This window comes from Prionailurus bengalensis, chromosome C2 (genome assembly GCF_016509475.1).
Source record: "Prionailurus bengalensis isolate Pbe53 chromosome C2, Fcat_Pben_1.1_paternal_pri, whole genome shotgun sequence".
NCBI lineage: Eukaryota > Metazoa > Chordata > Mammalia > Carnivora > Felidae > Prionailurus > Prionailurus bengalensis.
The window spans coordinates 11273373-11291256 of record NC_057350.1 but is presented as its reverse complement, the minus strand read 5'-3'; the positions used below and the strand labels follow the sequence as shown (position 1 = coordinate 11291256).

At 41.9% G+C, this 17884-nt stretch overlaps 1 protein-coding gene across 2 annotated transcripts in view; it reads left to right on the top strand.

Annotated features, from left to right (window-relative positions):
- The window catches only part of MRPS6 (mitochondrial ribosomal protein S6), a 67389-nt gene that overhangs the window by 36702 nt on the left and 12803 nt on the right, over positions 1-17884 (top strand). For both annotated transcript variants that reach the window (XM_043593668.1, XM_043593669.1), the window contains exon 2: positions 14673-14812. In XM_043593668.1, coding sequence (XP_043449603.1) covers positions 14673-14812 — 140 coding nt within the window. The remainder of the gene's footprint in view (positions 1-14672; positions 14813-17884) is intronic.

Below are 17884 nucleotides of genomic sequence, written 5' to 3'. Positions count from 1 at the left end.
TTGTGCTGGCCCTCGGTGGGCTCTTTTCAGTTTGGCAACCGAGTGTCTTTTATTTCTAGGATGATTACTCTCTGTTTTCTCCTTTTTGGAAAAAAGGAGTTTTTTCAACTTTGAATTTTGTTCAACTCTTTGGATCGTGTGGACTGGTCCAGTTTCATACAGTCTCTTGTTTTTTAATTTTCTTAATTGTCTTTGTCTTTTTGCTCTTTCTAAGGGTGTTTCTAACTTTATCTTCCAACCCTTCTGTTGAAAAAATTTCTCAGATATTTACTTTATCAGTGCTGCTTTGTTCCCCGAATCTTCCTTTTTTCTAGTCTCTTGTTTCATGGTTGCTGTATCTTTTCATCTCTGAAGATAGTGTTTTCTCTTCCTGCAGTGTTTGTTTACTTCAGTTTTTTCTGTGTTGAGCTCTCATGTTAAAGGCTTTTCTCAAATGTATGCAGTCTTTGGTTTAACAGAACGGACTTCTGAATGCGTGGGTGGAGCTTGTCTGCTTCATTGTCTGGCCTTCGTGGCCTGGCTGTTTGTTGCATGACTCCTGTGGTATCTTTTGAACAGGTCAGATTGCCCAAAGAATAGTCTTAAGAGTTTTTGACTGAAGGATGAAAGGCTTTGGGCCATTATTCTGGGAGCTAAGTGGGGAAAGAGCCCAGGGGTCCCATCATTCAGTATGCATTTTTTTCCTCAGTCTCTTTTTGGTGTGGTGCCCCCACTTAGAGCTGTGCGTGTGTCTCGTAGTCCAGAGGTTTCTCTCTGTTTTGTCCACTCCAGAGAATAAACCTCCAGACACGCATCTAAGGATCCAGTTTCTCCTTACGCTTTTGACAGACTTTATTTTAGCCTCTTACTTCACCCCCACTTTCACAGGCATACACCGTGTTGCCAGTTGTTAAGTACGGTTGATTCTTGGTTTTCCCCATTGCTGCTTTCTTTCATATATTTTCTTTCTTCTCCAGATTGAATTGCTATGTTTCCGTCTCGTCTTCCTCATTCTTTCAGAGTTGTACCTTAAAACACACACACACACACACACACACTAAAAAGCTCTTTACTGTAGTTCTAGTAGGTTTTTCAGAAGGAGCATAATTAGATGCTTGTGTTGCAACTTCCAACTTACTGGGAAGTTTTGGTATCTGCTCTTTGCTTAGTATTTGAAAGTTGACATTTCTGAGTCTATAGCCCATTTCGGTCCTTCCCAAAAAGAACATGTTGACAACCAGAAGCACAGTTGGAGTTTTAAAATTCTGTTGGTCTCTGAAAGCGCGGAGCTAATGATGGTTCACATTTCAAAAGGGGCCTTAGGAATTGTGTGTCTGATTCTTCTGTACGATGCACGAAGCCCACCTACGAAAACACATTTTGTGTGTGGAGTTTAACATACATACTCCGTCCCATGAAAATTAACTGGTATACAGCACAGTGAGTATGGTTGCTACTTGTTATCTGTGGCAGTTACTTTCTGTAAAGTGGCCTCTAACGCTGAATTCGTGAATACAAGTCATTGCCCCTTGAGGAGATGCAGGGTTGGGTTCCTGTGAGCCTCTGGCTGGTCACATTTTAATTAACTGACCGATACATAACCTCATTTTATGTGTGTTTCTGATAAAGACATTATATTTAATACATTTGATTCATAATCATTGAGCTCAAAGCCAACAGCATCCTAACCCATGCCACGAATGAAGGTTTACCTAATGCATTTTTCCTGTAAGGCACATCGCATCCTTCTTACACCGAGGAACATTTAGGACAGCATGTCACTACACTCAGGGGACCATTTTAAATAGCATTGACAAAAAGCACCAGAATGCAGGAAAACATGGCACTACGTGGACTGCAGAAAAGACACCTGCTTATTACCATGGGAGACCTGAAGCAAGAAGGCAGAGCCTCGGTTGTTGGGCCTCAGCCGGGAATGTGCATGTCAGGTGGCACATTTTCCACCAGTGTCCACATGCGCGTGTCTGCAGATGACTGCAGAAGTTGGTGGGAGTGTCCACCTGGGCGGCACAAATAGGTTTTCACTAGTAGACGAATTGGCACGTATGGATTCCGCACGTAATGAGGATCCACTGTACCTGCGAAGCAAACACCCGTGTAACCACCACCCGCAAGAACTAGAACTTTGTCAGCGGCTCTCCCAGAAGGTGCACTTCAATTACGGGAAGTTCTGATTTTAAAGGGGTTTCTTACCTCCAGTCTGCCTCTTTAATTTGCAAGCTCAAGTTCTGCCTCTGAAGTGTTACCTTTTTTCCCTTTGAGTATTTGAAGACAAATATTCAAGATAAAGGTACTCTTAAGTCTCAAAATCCAGCTTTATCTTTTTCATTCTCTTGGGTGTGCAAGAGAGTCTTTACCTGTCTTTTTTTTTTTTTTTCCAGACAACTTTGAGGCACTTTGACGTCCCTTTTTATATGTTTAAATCCGCAAATACAGTCTCCAGGGTACACACTACTGACATTAGACTGTAGGGGTGGGAAGTAAACACGACAGTGAAGACTACCATTCCCTTGGTTTCACTGTCCTTCCGGTTGTGATAGGAAATTTCATTGTCACACCCTCTGGAAGACACTGTACAATGCTATTGTCTCTACTTGGTATGTAGAGACAGCACGACCTGCTGACTTGGTTTCCAGAAGTTGTCCTAGCTTTTCAGAGTCCTGAAGTTGGATGCGTAATATTTCCTGTACACTCTAGGAGTAGAATGGCCATGATTCTTGATTATGTGCCAAGAATCCTTAGAAGTCTGGAAGCACCTTTATGAGTCTGGCTGTGTCTTTGTTTTGTATCAGTCTCTTACCTGTTTATTCCTTCTTCCTTGACTGTGCATCTGTTTTTGACTAACAGGATGTGCTTTAGCTTTATTATGCATATCTGTCTTTTGAAAACAAATGGTGCTGTTTTCCTCTTTGCAGTTGAATATCTTATTTCTCCTTGAATTTTCTGACTTGGCTTAGCATTTTCTTTCTCTTCAGTGAATTAAAGTGCAGTTAGCAACTTCCATCCCTTCATTTTTCCATTTATTCTTTGACTTATGCATTCATCAAATGCTTAGCAAACACATTCTGTGTGCCAGTTGCGTTGCATCTCCAGCATGTAGTAAAGATGAATAGATGCAACCTTGAAGAAGCTTAGTTAAGGAAGGGGATGGTACTCGACGTAATTGTACTTGCAAGATGTGGGTGGAATGGGAGCGGTCCGTGTAGGATCGCAGAGGAGAAGCACACTTCTAGGAAGTAACTGAATCTGGAAGGATGTTTTTATTCCTTTAATTCCACTGTGCCTTTATACCCTGCTCCTCCTGCTCTTCAGAGTAGTGCAATCCCTCAAATGCCTTCCTCTCACCTCCTAAGTTAAGCACCCCTGCAGTGGCCTGGTTGGTGGACACAGTTGGTCTGTAGGGTAATGCAGATCTGACTCTTGCCAAGGCCCAAGTTTCTCCATCAGTGCATATTTAAAAAAAATACTTCTCTTAACCCAGTCGACGAACACATTTTTTGCTAAACTCATACACTGATGTTTAGAAGATTCACAGGATATAAAATAGGATTCTTTCTTTAATAACCCTGTTGTCTCCAGTCACTAAATCTTCTGCGGGTTCTTACCTCCCTTGGTCTCCCTGTCATTCCAGTGCTGTCCTCCTACTCCCTGCAGAGGCCGAACTGTAAGATGAAGGCAGGGAACTGAATTGTGCGTGAAGGAGAGCAGTCCACAAGACCGGTAGCTCAGTGATGTATACCTGATTCCTGCTCTCACTATCCGTTTCATGAGCTTTGGCATTTCATTTACTTGCTGCCATAGTAACCAGGATTCCTGCCAGTCTTCCTCTTTCCCATCTTTTATTCATCTGTACAGGCATCTGGAGTGGGGATGGGGAAGATAGAAGTGGAAATCTCCCAGTAAAAGGGTGTGGATTTCAGAATGTCCTCAGAATAGCAAAGATGGACATCTTAATTTTGGCATTGTTTCCAGCTGTTGAAGTACTATTAACCACAAGTAGTCACCTATTGGGGTTGTTATTTCTCTATTTCATGTCAGGGAGAGCTCTGTTATTGTGAAAAAAGAAGTGGAGCTTTTATGTTTATTAAATTAGACTTGTAGGAGATCATTGCTGAAAATCCTTGATAAACTACAGTTCGGCCGGAACCACTCATTTTTTGGCTGATGAGAAGCCAGCCAACTTCATAGTAGAATGTGGTTCTCAGCTTTGTCTGTACCTGGAGAGTTTCAAAAATGCTAGTGCCTAGGATTCTTAAATTCCTAGGCCAATTGAATCAAAATATCTGAGGTGACACATAAGCGTCTCATTTTTTAAAGTTCCTAGGTTAGGGGTGCCTGGATGACTCAGTTGATTGAGCATCTGACTCTTGATTTTGGCTCAGGTCGTGATCCCAGGGTCATGGGATTGAGCCCCGCATCGGGCTCCGTGCTGGGTGTGGAGCCTGCTTGAGATAATTCTCTTCTCTGCCCCTCTCCCTCTGTCGCTCGTTCTCTCTCTCACAAAAAAAAAAAAAAAAAAAAAAAAAAAAAAAAAAACCCAAAACAACAAAGTTCCTCAGATGATTCCACTGTGCTCTAGAGGATGCCTTGGTGATTCTGCCCTTTTCTTTTGATATACCCAAATCATGAAAGGAACTGCTGGTTGTATACAATTGAACCTCCAAATTTGGCCTGAAATGGCATCTATTTGATTGCTATTCTTTGACTTGAGACCTGGGAAACAAGTGGATTAATTAAGGAACAAAACTGCATTATAGTCGAACTACACAGATTTACTGTTAACCTGGGCCCGTAAGTAACTGACAAGTCATAAATTCATACAGAGTTGGATCTCATGTAATCATGACTTTCTTCTTGTTCTGTGAGGTCTTGAAATTCATTCATTTATAATCTTTTGACACCAAAGCTGGTATTGGTGACTCACTGTGGGCTAGCTGCAGGGTCCCTTAGTAAGTCCAGTTTATGATTTAGAGGCAGTCTTGCCAACCTTGCAGCTGAAGTTACTGATCATCCTACTAACTACCTTTACATTTGCAAACTCAGCCATGCTATGAAGTGTGACTGCTTTATTATTTTCAGTTTGTTATTGGCACACATTAATCTGTGCTGGACTCAGCAGTTATTGGACTCTTGCTCCTCTGATTTTTTTTTTCTTCCATTCTTCCCTGGGTTCTTTTTATTTTTATCACATGCCCCAAAGAATAAATTTTTATGTTTGATTTCCCAGGTCTCAAGAATCTCAGTCCTGGTGCATGGCCATAGAATATGGTCAAGTTCCTCTTTTCTCATCACCTTGATTTCTTCTTCTTCTTCTTCTTCTTCTTCTTCTTCTTCTTCTTCTTCTTTTTAATGTTTATTTTGAGAGAGAGCGAGAGCATGTATGCACATGGTGGGAAGGACAGAGAGAGAGAGAGAGAGAGAGGGAGAGAGAATCCTAAGTAGGCTCCACACTGTTAGCGCAGAGCCTTATTTGGGTCTTAATCCCATGAACCATGAGATCGTGACATGAGTCGAAACTAAGAGTAGGATGCTTAACCCACCACTCATTACCTTGATATCATTGACCACTGTGTTCTCAGGGCCAGACTTGGTCTTGTCCTGTCACATGTCCTTAGTCGGCTCTGATTTTAGGACCAGTGATCTCTAGGCTCCTGACTTCTAGATTTCTGGTTTTTCTCTGATTGTCAAGAATCTGAGCAGCCAATGTCAGCATAGCTCATGATTTTAGAAGTACAGCTTGCAAGACTCTCTCAGTAACCACTGAAAGCTAATCTATCAATACCGCTCTGATTAGTATTAAAAATGTATATGGATGTGGAGTCTGTGAATGAGTTCTAAATGTTTGAGGCTTAGGTTTAGGACTTCAGTACAAAATTTGCAAATTATGGCATCCATAGTAAGATAGCAAGCAAGTCTCTGGCATAGACTTAGGGGAAGAAATCCTCTTTAAATCAAAACAAAACTGAATTTTCCCCAAAAGCAGTTTGTTTCTAAAACAACTTTTTATTGCTCACTGTAAAAAGTCAGGTAATAAAGCAACATGAAAAGAAAACACAACAGAATATTCCTGTCATCTTACTACCTAGGGAAAAGTAGTAACATTTTGTTGTGTATTCATCCAGACTTTCTTCCAATGTATGTGTACATAAGTACTTTTTTCTTTTAGAAAGAAATATGGATTGACCCTACCGGCTGATTTTTAGTTTTGTTAAAATATTTTTGTGTCTTACGTAAGGATCAACGTCCTTTTTTTAAATGGCTGTGTTACTATTCAGTGAAAATAATTTATTGAACCAGTGGTCTGTGATGGACAACTACATTTCTATTTATGCACCATCCTAATAACTTTATGGTGAAGTTTTTCCGAGCTAAGTCCTTGTGCATGGGTATGGCAGTTTTCTCAGAGTGAATTCTTAGAAGTGGCTGTAGTATTGAAGGTATACACATTTGAGACTAATCTAGATTGCCATTTGCCCTCCAGAAAGTTTACATTTTTACCAGCAGTATAAGTGAGTGTTTGAACAGAACTCTTAATGTGCTAAGCAAAAAATTGCTTAGAATGGACAAAAGTGATGGCTTCTGCGTGTGCCAAACACAGTGCCCATGTTGATTCTATCCAAAAATAAATGCCATCTGACTCTTTCTGTCCTTCTTTCCTGCTGTTAGTCCAGACCTGCTCTGAGAGCACCCTAACGGACCCTCTCTCCACCTCTAGGAGAGGTGTTCGGCTGCCCTGGACCAGTTGCAGTCCGCTGTCTCTAACCCAGCAGTCAGAAGTAGCAGCTCCTTTGGAGTTCTTGTCACATTGATGCTTTTTGATTCAGTCTTGTTTAGGTTTAACTTCTGTTTTAATTAGTTTACTTACATGTGTCTGTCTTCATGTCTGTATCACAAACTTTGAAAGGGCTGGGACTTTGTGTTTCACATCCTCGTGGCTACCCTTTTGGAGGTGGATTTCACAGTAAGCAACCTAGAAATGCTTGGCTTGAAGAGGCCTTTGAGAGGAATGTTTCCAGATTAATATTAGGTGGAGCCTTAAGAAATGGTCACTAGCTGACTATACTTAATCTCCCCCAATGGCAATCTCAACCTGTATTTCTGAACTCACAGAATTTGGTATGCTTGTTCAGTTTTCTTTCCTTTTCCAGATGTCAGGAATATGCTTCCTCTTTTATAATTGATTTGTGTCATTAAAATTATTTTAAAGTTGTTCCCCAATAAAGATTTCTAGGTGGTCTCCTCTTACAACTGTTTCTCGTAAAGATGATCGTGTAAATTAAATCTCGTATTCATGGGTTCTTTTCACTTGTTATACATTTTAGCAGCTCTTAGGGCTCGTAACTTTGTTAAATGATCACTTGATATGTCTGAACTGTGAATGTACAGTTTTTAATCTAAAATTGTTTTTAATATTTGAGGTACTTTTCTTTTTGCAGAGCGCATGATAGTTGCTTACCAAAAGGGTTTCACTGAATTCTAATTATTTGTTATTTTCCTAGTACACTTTATAGATGCTGGTTCTCTTACTGTCTCCTGTCCTCTCCCCCACTTTTGAAAGCCTGTTAAGTCTTTCTTCAGTAGCTCGTCCATATTTGTTACAAATGGTCTTTTAAATAAGATTCGTAGGCAAAGTAGTAGAGCAGTGCAGTTCTACTTCTAGAAGCATTTTCTGTCTTTGACCTTTGAAAAGCCTTTGAAAGTTACTATGCTGGTCACTTACCCACAAGTTATACAGTGTACATACTATGTAATCACGTTTGGGCATGTATTTATGAAGTTTTATTTTTTTAGTTTTCTGTACTTCTCTTTACTGAATCTTAGGCTGATTTTTAAAATTGCTTCTGTGCTTAATAATTTTTAATCTTTAAAGACTGCAACTCTTGATTCAGATTGTGGGGTAACAGGGGTTCTCTGATCATAAAAATATTTCATGAAACAGTTCCCATGGAATCATTTTCAGAGTTGGGCTTTGTAGATGTTGTTAGGCAGTGCTGGCACTTTACACATTTTGTTCTAGATGGTTGTCCATTCTGTTCTTCTGAGGTCTGCTAGTGACAGAAACCTCCTTTAAATCCTGTTCTACTGTTGAAAGGTGCTCACAGATTTTCTTTTTTCAAATTGCTGTGAGAATCTCCATGCAGAATTTCCAGGGACATTCTCTCTGAAAATGCAGGTTTCAAGGGAATTTTTTTTAAGGACATAAATTCCAGAATTAAGATGTGGCAGAGAACGAGAAAGGCTTTCACTCTTGCATTTTCACAGGTGTTGACAGTTTTCTGGCCTGGCTCCGCCTTCCTTAAATCCTACCTGCTCCTGGGAGTTGCACACCTCTTTGTTATGTGAGAAAGGTGAGGGGTACGTGGGTGCTGCACGCCGTTAGATGTTGTGTATTCTGTGTGATTTTTATTTCCTGGTGGACTGTGAGGCTGTTGTAGCGATAGCTGAGTGCATCTGAGGGCCACTGGCTTCAAAAACTTAATGGTTGGCAGAGAGTCTAATTGACAAGATAATTTTGTTCACAAGCTACTCTTACTAGGACGAACATATGTTTAATTAGATAAAATGTTGGTATTGACCAATGGTGGTGGTAGAGTACTCCCATGAATTCTTAGCTTAAGTCACCTTACTGAATGGAGATTTTATTTTGTGGGCAAGTAGAGATGTCCTTCCTTTTATTTTTCCCATTTGTTTGCTCTCATCTGTATTGTAGAAACTTCGACCGTTAGAATCTCTAGAACTGGGGTTTTCAAAATGTAGCCTAAGGAGCCTGGGCTTCCTAGGGACCCTCTCAGGGAATCGTTACAAAAGCAGTAGAAGCAGTAGTGGGTAAAAGCTGTTGCCTTAATATAAATCCAGGCAACAGCACCAAACCTGACTAGTAGTCATTGTATTCTTCACCACCATGCAGTTATAGTTTTTTTTAATGTTTCTTTATTTTTGAGAGAGACAGAGAGACAGAGCATGAGCAGGGGAGGGGCAAAGAGAGGGAGACACGGCATCTGAAGTAGGTTCCAGGCTCCAAGCTGTCAGCACAGAGCCTGATGCGGGGCTCAAACCCACGAACGGCGAGATCATGACCTGAGCCGAAGCTGGACACTTAACTGACTAAGCCACCCACTGGTGCCCCCCAGTTGTAGTTTTTTTAAAAACCCACTTTCACTTCACAGTGTCCTTCAGGATGATGAGTGGTGCCACAATAGTATTGGAATTTAATCTTGGCTGCGGCTTTAGAGGTTAGCAAGACCAGCTTCCCACCTAATGCAAAGATTGATTCAGTGGTCATCCTCTACCTGTGCACTTCTAGTGATGAGAGGGTCATGCCAGCCCATTCCACTTTTATACAGCTGTAATTTCAGAAATGTGTTGTTTACACGTTGAGGCTCTCTTTCTCTAGAATTTTTACCCTCTGATTTCAGAGATTTTTATAGATCACCACAAGTGCTAAACCTCAGTGATCAAAATATGACATACCTATGTTTTTTCAGAGTAGCCCTGCAAATATATGAAGTTCGCTGTTAGATTTTCCCTGAGTCGTCTTTTGTAGCCTGAATACCGGTAGTTTTAGTAATTAATAATAATGAGACCAAATTTGGTAATTTTGTCTAGTGTGATTTTTTAAAATTAATTTATTTTTTTACTTTTTTAAAATGTTTGTTTATTTTTGAGAGAGAGACAGCGTGCGAGCAGGGGAGGGACAGAGAGAGGGAGTCACGGAATCCGAAGCAGGCTCCAGGCTCCGAGCTGTCCGCACAGAGCCTGATGTGGGCCTCAAACTCATGAGCTGTGAGATCGTGACCTGAGCTGAAGTAAGAAGCTTAACCAACTGAGCCACCAGGCGCCCCCACAGTGTGAATTTTTTAAAGGATTGTTTAGTGTAAATTTTTTTAGTACTTTATCTTTTCAGCAAATAATTAGAGCAATCCAAGTTTAATTTATATTTGTATATATATTTGAACTTGGTCTCTGAAATACATGACTATTTAGTTTCACTTCCATTAGATGAGTTCTGGATTCTTTAAGACTACAATATTAGTATTAACATTTTGGCATTACATGAAATAAATAGAAAAACACTATTGTCATTTTGCTTCAATATTGCAATTACTAACCGATGGTGAGCTACATTGAAAAGTGGCTTCAAATTGTAGTATAGATTGGAGGAAGCTTGGGGTTCCTCAAGAAAAAAAGGGAGAAAGCAAGTAAGGGAGGTAGAATTGATACATTAATTTACTTATTTAAACACTATTTCTAGTGCCTGCTCCCTGATATGTGGACTGGTTTAGACTTTGGGAATACAGCTGAGTCCATGATGGACTACGGTCCTTGCTCTCTTGCAACTTACATTCTAGAGATGAAAGAATATTTACGGATTGCCACAAGTGCTGTATAGAGATAAACGGGAACGACACAGAGTAAGGCAGGGGGCACTTTTGGATGATGAGGACATCAGGATGAGCACAGAAGAAAAGAGGGGGAGACTTTTTTTTGTATGCCCCTAGGATATTTTGAGAATTAAAATATAAAAGTTGCTTGTGCAAAGGTTGTAGAGGCAGAAAATTTGTTGGGAACCGTTGATTTTGCACAGGAGAAAACTGAGGCACAAGTTTAAAAATGGGCAGATTTTAACAATTCACCCAGGGTTGTAACTCATTTGTGAATGAGCTGGGACCGGAATCCAGTTTTCCTAGTTCCCATTCACATTCATTCATTGTTTCTTTTCCATAGTTTTTTTCAACTGAATGTTTTTAGCCCCTCAGTCTGTGCCTTGCCAAAATTGTGTTTCATTGCCATATGGTGGATTGAAGGAGAGTTTTAAGGAGTTGCTTTCAGATGGGGTGGGAGAAGCCCATGAGAAGCACACACAACCTTTCTTAGAATAGTTGAAATTCAGTGGTTCAGAGACCTTGTGAATGAGAATTATGACACTAAGATCATTTACTTCCTGTAGACCATATGTTCTTACAGATTGAAAATTGTGCTGGATTGGATTAAGGAGAACTTTGGGTTTCTTTTGAAACCTAAGAATTTTATTTTAATAGAGCTGTAGGTTTCACCAGATGAGGAAAGCTGCAGTTGGCACTCTGGGTTGATTAGGAAGTTAGGAGCTTGGAGGTTGGAATGGTGAATATTGTAGAGTCACTTCTGTGAATCCTGTGGGGTGATTTGAACGGCCAGGCTAATGTTGTTCAGTTAGGTTGGTGCCACGTCTGTCTACCTGATTACCCATCCCATGGGGAATTCTCTGTCTGCATACCTCTGGGCCAGGCTCATGGTTTTCATTTGTGGCGCATCTTAGGGTTAGTGGATTGAGGCCTTGCTGGCATCTGTCAATGCATTACAGTGTAGAGCAGAGGTGGGCCAGGGAGTAAATAATTTAAGCTTTGCAGGCCATGCAGTCTCAGATGTAATTAGAGATCTGCCTTTAGCATAAAAGCAGCATGGACACTATTTAAATGTATGAGCTGCTCTGTTCCAATAAAACTTTATTTGCAGGAACAGGTACTGAGGCAGATGGCTCACAGGCCCTCGTTTGCTTGACCCCTGCTATATATAGAGTGATGAGGTAAGGGATATGGGACGAGTGGAGCTCCCCTAATAAACCAGAATTATTTTTGCTTCTTCATCTTTCTTTTAAAACTTTTGAAATTACCTATGAAATTACCATGAAGTGAATGTGGCTATTCCAGCAGTTTACAATTTGACTTGACATACCTAAGTCAAACAAAATAGGTTTTGATATTTTCCTGAGTTACATTCTTTTTAAGTAGCTTTACTCTATTTTTGGATAGAAGAAAATTTTTTTATTTCAGAGGAGGGTGCTCCATGTTTCATACTGTAAACATTGCAGTTGGAATTTAAACAAGACAAGAGTTATTGAGATATATTCTTTTTTAATCAGGCAAAACTGAAATTAAAATTTATGATTTGGGTAGCTAATCAGAAGACTGCAATCCATCAATTTTTTTTTTTTTTTTAACCTTACCCATTTCTTTATTTGGAAGGACTGTTTGTCTGCCAATTATCATAAGTTAATTGGTGCAATACCAGGTCAAGAAATGGCATTGTTAATGAAATGAATTATTACCCTGCTGTTAGTAATGAGGCTTCTGCAGAAATACGGAAATGTCTGTGAACTCATGAAATGTGAGAAGAATTTAGTCTACGTGTTGATTAGAACTGTATAAAAATATGTTTGTGTACAATCATAAGGAGAGATTGCCATAGATTTTTCACCTACCTAGTGTTCCTGTGAAGGAATTTGGGCTCCTATTTTTATTGTTTGCAGGAAATTTCTGTTTTATCAAAAAGTTAAATACATAAATATAATTTTCAGCAGGAATTAAAAAAAAAACCCCAGTGGGCTACAATGTGAAATGAAAGTAAAAATTTTGTTGGTAAACCTTAAACTAATACTTAGCGCATTCACAGCATTTTAACAGAATTCGTCCGAAAGGAAAATTGATAGGAATGGTGGATTTTCTTTGGTTCCTAAAGTGCTCACTTAAAATGATTCTGCATTATATTCTTTTCATTTGATCTGAAATGAGCCACTGGAAGGTAGCCTTTTCTGAAGTTCATTCCTGCACTTCGCGATCCCTTTACCTTCATCCCTTCAGTTAATGCCTTTGAGGAGAAGTGTCCCTTTTCCTTGCCGAGGTGTCCTCGGCCACCCTCTGCCCGCCCCCCGATTTTACTTCGCCGGCGTTCCTTCCCTTGCATCAGGCTCATCCACTTACTCGCGGCCATGGCATCTCAGAGTCCTGGCATCCCTCAGAGGCCCCGTTTCCAAATCTGTAAACCTTTTGTCTTTTTTATTCGGTGAACATGAACTGCGTAACAGTATGTAGTACGTACCAGGCCAGTGCTGGGCTTGCAGCAATTACACAATCATACTGGCCACTGCCACTGCCACCGTTGTCGTTGAAAACAGCGTACGTTCCATCCTCTCCACTTGCTTCGTTCCCCTTTACTAACTTGCTCATGTGTTCTGCCCCCTAAGACACTCTGCTCAGACTTGATGCCCCTCAGGCCCTGGCTCTGTTTCTCTCTCTTCCTTGCTGTCACACCTGTACCGCGGAAACTTGCCATCCAGCTTCTAGCCCCATCCCGCAGTGTGACCGTGCAGCCGGCACATGCTGGCCTTGCCTTCATTTGCGTCCTCTACCCTCTTGTTCTGGAGTCTGCCTCTTTGCTTTTAGTTTCTCTGACCAGGTGGGCCTGATTTTCCTCATATTGTCTGACTACCTTTTCCGTTTGCTTTTCTGACTTCAAGTTCCCTGGTCAGCCCCCAGATGGTTGTGTTCCCCAAGGTTCTGTTGGTTGATCTCTTTGCCCCCTCCCCCACCCTCTCTCCTCGTCTCCGCTATTCCTAGGGCTTCAGACAGCCCTCCTGTGCGGATGATTATTAAATGGGTAATTCTAACCCTCCCTGTTGTTTTGAGCTTAAGTTAACATTTTGAGAGGTCAACTTTGAGGAGCTGTAGGCATCTCAAACTCAGCATGTCTTAAACCGAATCCATCTTTTCTTGTCCCCAACCAGCTCCTCCAGATTTTCCGTTAGGTGTTAGCAACAGTACCGTTTTCCCAGCCACCGTATTTTGGCACCCCTCTTTTGCCACATCTCTGCCTCATTCTCCACATTACATTAGCTACATCTCAGGTTTACCCTGTAGAGTATCTTTGCTTCCAGAATTCTTTTGTGTATACATATGTAAAGAGAGAGATCTGGAAAGAAATTCACCAGAATGTTTAAAGTTTTTTTTAATCTCTGGGTGGTGAGATTTTACATTGTTTGAATTTTGTTTTTCTAACAGGTGTTTAGTATTTGTATGCTTGTATCCAGCCTGTCACCTCCCAGCCCTCCCGGGTCCTGGTCTTCATCCAGTGGAACTCCTAGTTATTTCCTCAGTGCGCTCGGACTTCTTTGCCTTTGCTCCTTCACTCAGCACCGGTTTCATTTGTTCTTTGCATCTCCCGTTGTCATTTTTCGGGGCTCCTCGCAAATGAGCTTTTCTTTAATGCAGTCGTTCTCACAACTGAATGTGCCTTCTTTCAGGAGCTCTCCAGCCCCTGTGTCACGTCCTGTGTTCTGCCCTCGTGTCTTCTTACCTGGGTTTTTTGTGTTAATCCCTTTATTAGATTGTAAGCTCCACGAGAGCAGAGATTGGCTCTTAATCATCCTTTTCCCCCCTTTTGGTTATAATCTGCCTGTTTTTCTTTGGGGACGACCCTTTTCCCCCTGGCTATGGTTCTGGTGGGACGGCCAATCAGAGTGTCCTGCCAAGAGGATGGGACGCTCTTCCCCTGGAATTTAGATTTTCAGTCATGGGATACGAGGACTGATCATGATTGGCGTGGATTCATCCTGGCCAAGGTGCTCTGAAGAAGCCATTTATTAGTTCCTGCCTCCCAGATCCCTGGAGCTGCTCTGGTTCCCGAACTCTCCGAGGCCTGGTTCTTCAGCTTTTCCTTCGTTATCTGTGAGCTATCTCCTATCCTTACACTAAATGTCTCTCTCTTTAAATTTTATGTTAGCAAGACAATTTCTGTTGCTTTTTTCCCTGCCAGTAGAGCTGTTATGATTGGAACTGACCAGACTTTATCATTCTACTTCTTCTATTGATTCTGATATGTTTTTTTTCTTTTCTTTAAAAATGAAAACAAAAAAACAGCCAGAGACCGCTGCTGCTTTGAAACGTACAATAGAAGCCCTGATGGACAGAGGGGCGGTAGTGAGGAGCTTGGAAAATCTGGGTGACCGAGCACTGCCTTATAAGATTTCTGCCCACAGTCAGCGGCACAGTAGAGGAGGGTAAGTGTCTACATGCATCTTGAAAAATGTCTTTGATAGGCTGTAAAGAATACTGGTTAGTTCATCTTAGAAATTATTATAATTTCTCCGTAGATCGCCTTTGTGCCAGGTGGTGTGCGGGTCCACACTCCAGCCATGTTGTGTGTCAAATGGGGCTGGGGTAAAGCTGGCCCGTAATAAACCATAATCAGAGTACAAAAGCAAGTCATGCTGGGAGCAACAGGTATATAAGCTTTTGATTATGGGAAACTTTTCTTGTCAACCTAAGCACGGTTTTCTGTTAACATTTCTTAAGTTTTGCCTTTAAAACACCTCAGTGAGCAATGTGCTGGGCACACACTCAGTGCATCCTTTGTAAATATGTGGCTTGCGGGTAAGAAGCAGAAGGGTACTCCTTCTGACCAGTGCCTAACCCACAATAGAGAAATGGTTGTTTATGTACTCCAGACAATAATCACAATTTTCTGTTACGAAATTTTTTCTCATAGCAGCTTCCTCAAACATGTCAAAGGTCTGACTCTGTAGTAATAACTATCCTTGTAGAAATTCTTTGATACCAGTTTGCTTGGTGAGTTGGTTCGAAGCCTCTCTGAGCCCTGATGGTGTTATTTTTACACTTGTGATTTCTGGTGCGGATGAGGAATTAATTTTCTCATATTGTTGAGTTTCCCAAAAGTAGTGATAGAGAAGATGGGAATCGGTTTTCATTGTCGTGGAAAAGTGCGGGAGTTGAAGACTTGATTCTCCCTCTGATACTTGCCAGCCGTGTGGCCTTGAGCGAGTCTTTAGCTTCTCTGGTTCTTGCTTCCTTGGATACTTGAACTCAGGTGGTCGTTCTCCCATCCACGTTGTCGTGGGGATCGAGTGATGCCATCTCTGGATGTCTCTGTGGACAGCACGGAGTGTTATCCACGTAGAGCTGGTGGGCCCGCGCAAGCGCCGTGCACGGGAGAGGCCTGCGTGCAGTCACGCTGCACGCTGAGGCTTTCCTGCCACCTTTAAACCTGCTGCCAGGGTGTAGCACGTCCTGCGGATTTCATCTTTGGATCGCTTCACCTTGTTTTGTGCTAGTGTTCGGCTTCTCGAGAACACCTCTGAAGAGCGCCTGAGGTGTTGCTAGGCAACATGAAATGCACAGTGGCGATTTTCCTCTCCCACAATCATAACAGTGAGGGATGGAGATTGTGTATGTAACATTTTTTTTTAACCACAAAGGGGCTTCATTTTAACAGCAAGGCCGTGAATCATTTTGCCTTTTGCTTAGAGAGGAACATATAAAATTGAGCTAAGAATGACTAGTCAGGTTCTCTGATGGAAGGCACTGAGCGGGGACAGAAGCCCGTTCCCTCATTCAGGTGCTCTCGGGGATGGACGCTAGGATTGTTTTCTTCTGCCCCTTTCCCAAGTAGCGGATTTGACTTTGTTGAGGGTTGGTGTGACCAGCATTGTAGATTTTGCACTTCTCGCAAGTACTTGGGTGGCGCTGACGCCTCTGTCCGAGGACCACACTTTGAGATCCGCCTTCTGTGTGCCGTGCTGGGGTTGGGTGCTGCTGTTCCTCTTTTGTGGACGGAATAAGTTCAGACCCTGGAAGAACTTCCCTGGAACTAAGCCAGAACTGCTGACGATGTCTAGCCCTATGTTCCGGATTCCTGACGAGGTGCACGTGCCCCACCAAGGACTCTGTGGCATCTCTTGGTTCATTTACATTTAGCAGTTTTATTTTTGGTTCTTGTACTTCCAGACTCCTCAGCGAAGGAGGAGCAGCATTCTTAAAGTGTAATGTATGTGTGTGCTCTATGTAGACACAGAACCTCCCAGTTGGGGAGGTTCATGTTTTAAGCTTGTTTTTCTGGGATTAATCAATGTCTGGTATGTGTTTGTTTAAGGTGATGTTTCCCAAAGTGTGGTCTCTGAAATACTAGATATGCTCCACCAAAAAATTGTGTGTGTGTGTGTGTGTGTGTGAGAGAGAGAGAGAGAGAGAGAGCGAGAGAGAGAGAGCATTTAGATGTGGTCTGATCCCTTCTAGAGCTGTGTAGCATACATCAGTGTACTGATGGTGAGAGGCCCTTCAGTTAGATCCCTTCATTTGTCACCTTTATTTGACCATTATCTTTTATTTTGTAACACTCATTAATACCCTTCACAGTGATTTTTGGTAAGAGAGGAGATGAGGGGCTAATATATTTTGGAGTTACCTGGATAAAGATTTAAATCGAGTGGTGTGTCAGATGTGGGCAGCGTGGAGCTTGAGGGTGGTCTGATGTCCTGTTGACTTCAGCCGGTCCTCCCCTAGGGTCACCACCCCTAGTGATGTTTGTACCAGGCATTTCGTTCATCTGCTAAGTTCTGTGTGTGCACTGCACGTAGCCACATAAAGTGTTACAAACATGTATTTAGTGGATTATGTGTCAGGATTAGGTACCAGGTGCTGGGAAGGCTCACTTTTTTGAGGTGATTAAGAAGAAACAGTGGACTTGTTTGTTACGAATTCAGCATTCAAAAGTTTTTTTTTTTAATAATGTTTTTTTAAAACATTTTTTTTAATGTTTATTTTTTTTTCAACGTTTTTTGTTTTTTTTTTTAATTTTATTTTTGGGACAGAGAGAGACAGAGCATGAACGGACGAGGGGCAGAGAGAGAGGGAGACACAGAATCGGAAACAGGCTCCAGGCTCTGAGCCATCAGCCCAGAGCCCGACGCGGGGCTCGAACTCCCGGACCGCGAGATCGTGACCTGGCTGAAGTCGGACGCTTAACCGACTGCGCCACCCAGGCGCCCCTTTAATGTTTATTTTTGAGAGAGAGACAGAGCATGAGCAGGGGGAAAGGACAGACAGAGAGGGAGACACAGAATCTGAAGCAGGCTCCAGGCTCTGTGCCGTCAGCACAGAGCCTGACGCGGGGTCTGCATTCACGAACCATGAGATCATAACCTGAGCCAAAGTCGGATGCTCGACTGACTGAGCCACCCAGGTGCCCCAGTTTTTGTTTTTGTTTTTTTTTAACTTTATTTATTGTTGAGAGAGAAAGCAGGCATGAGTGGGGGAGGGGCAGAGAGAGGGGGAGA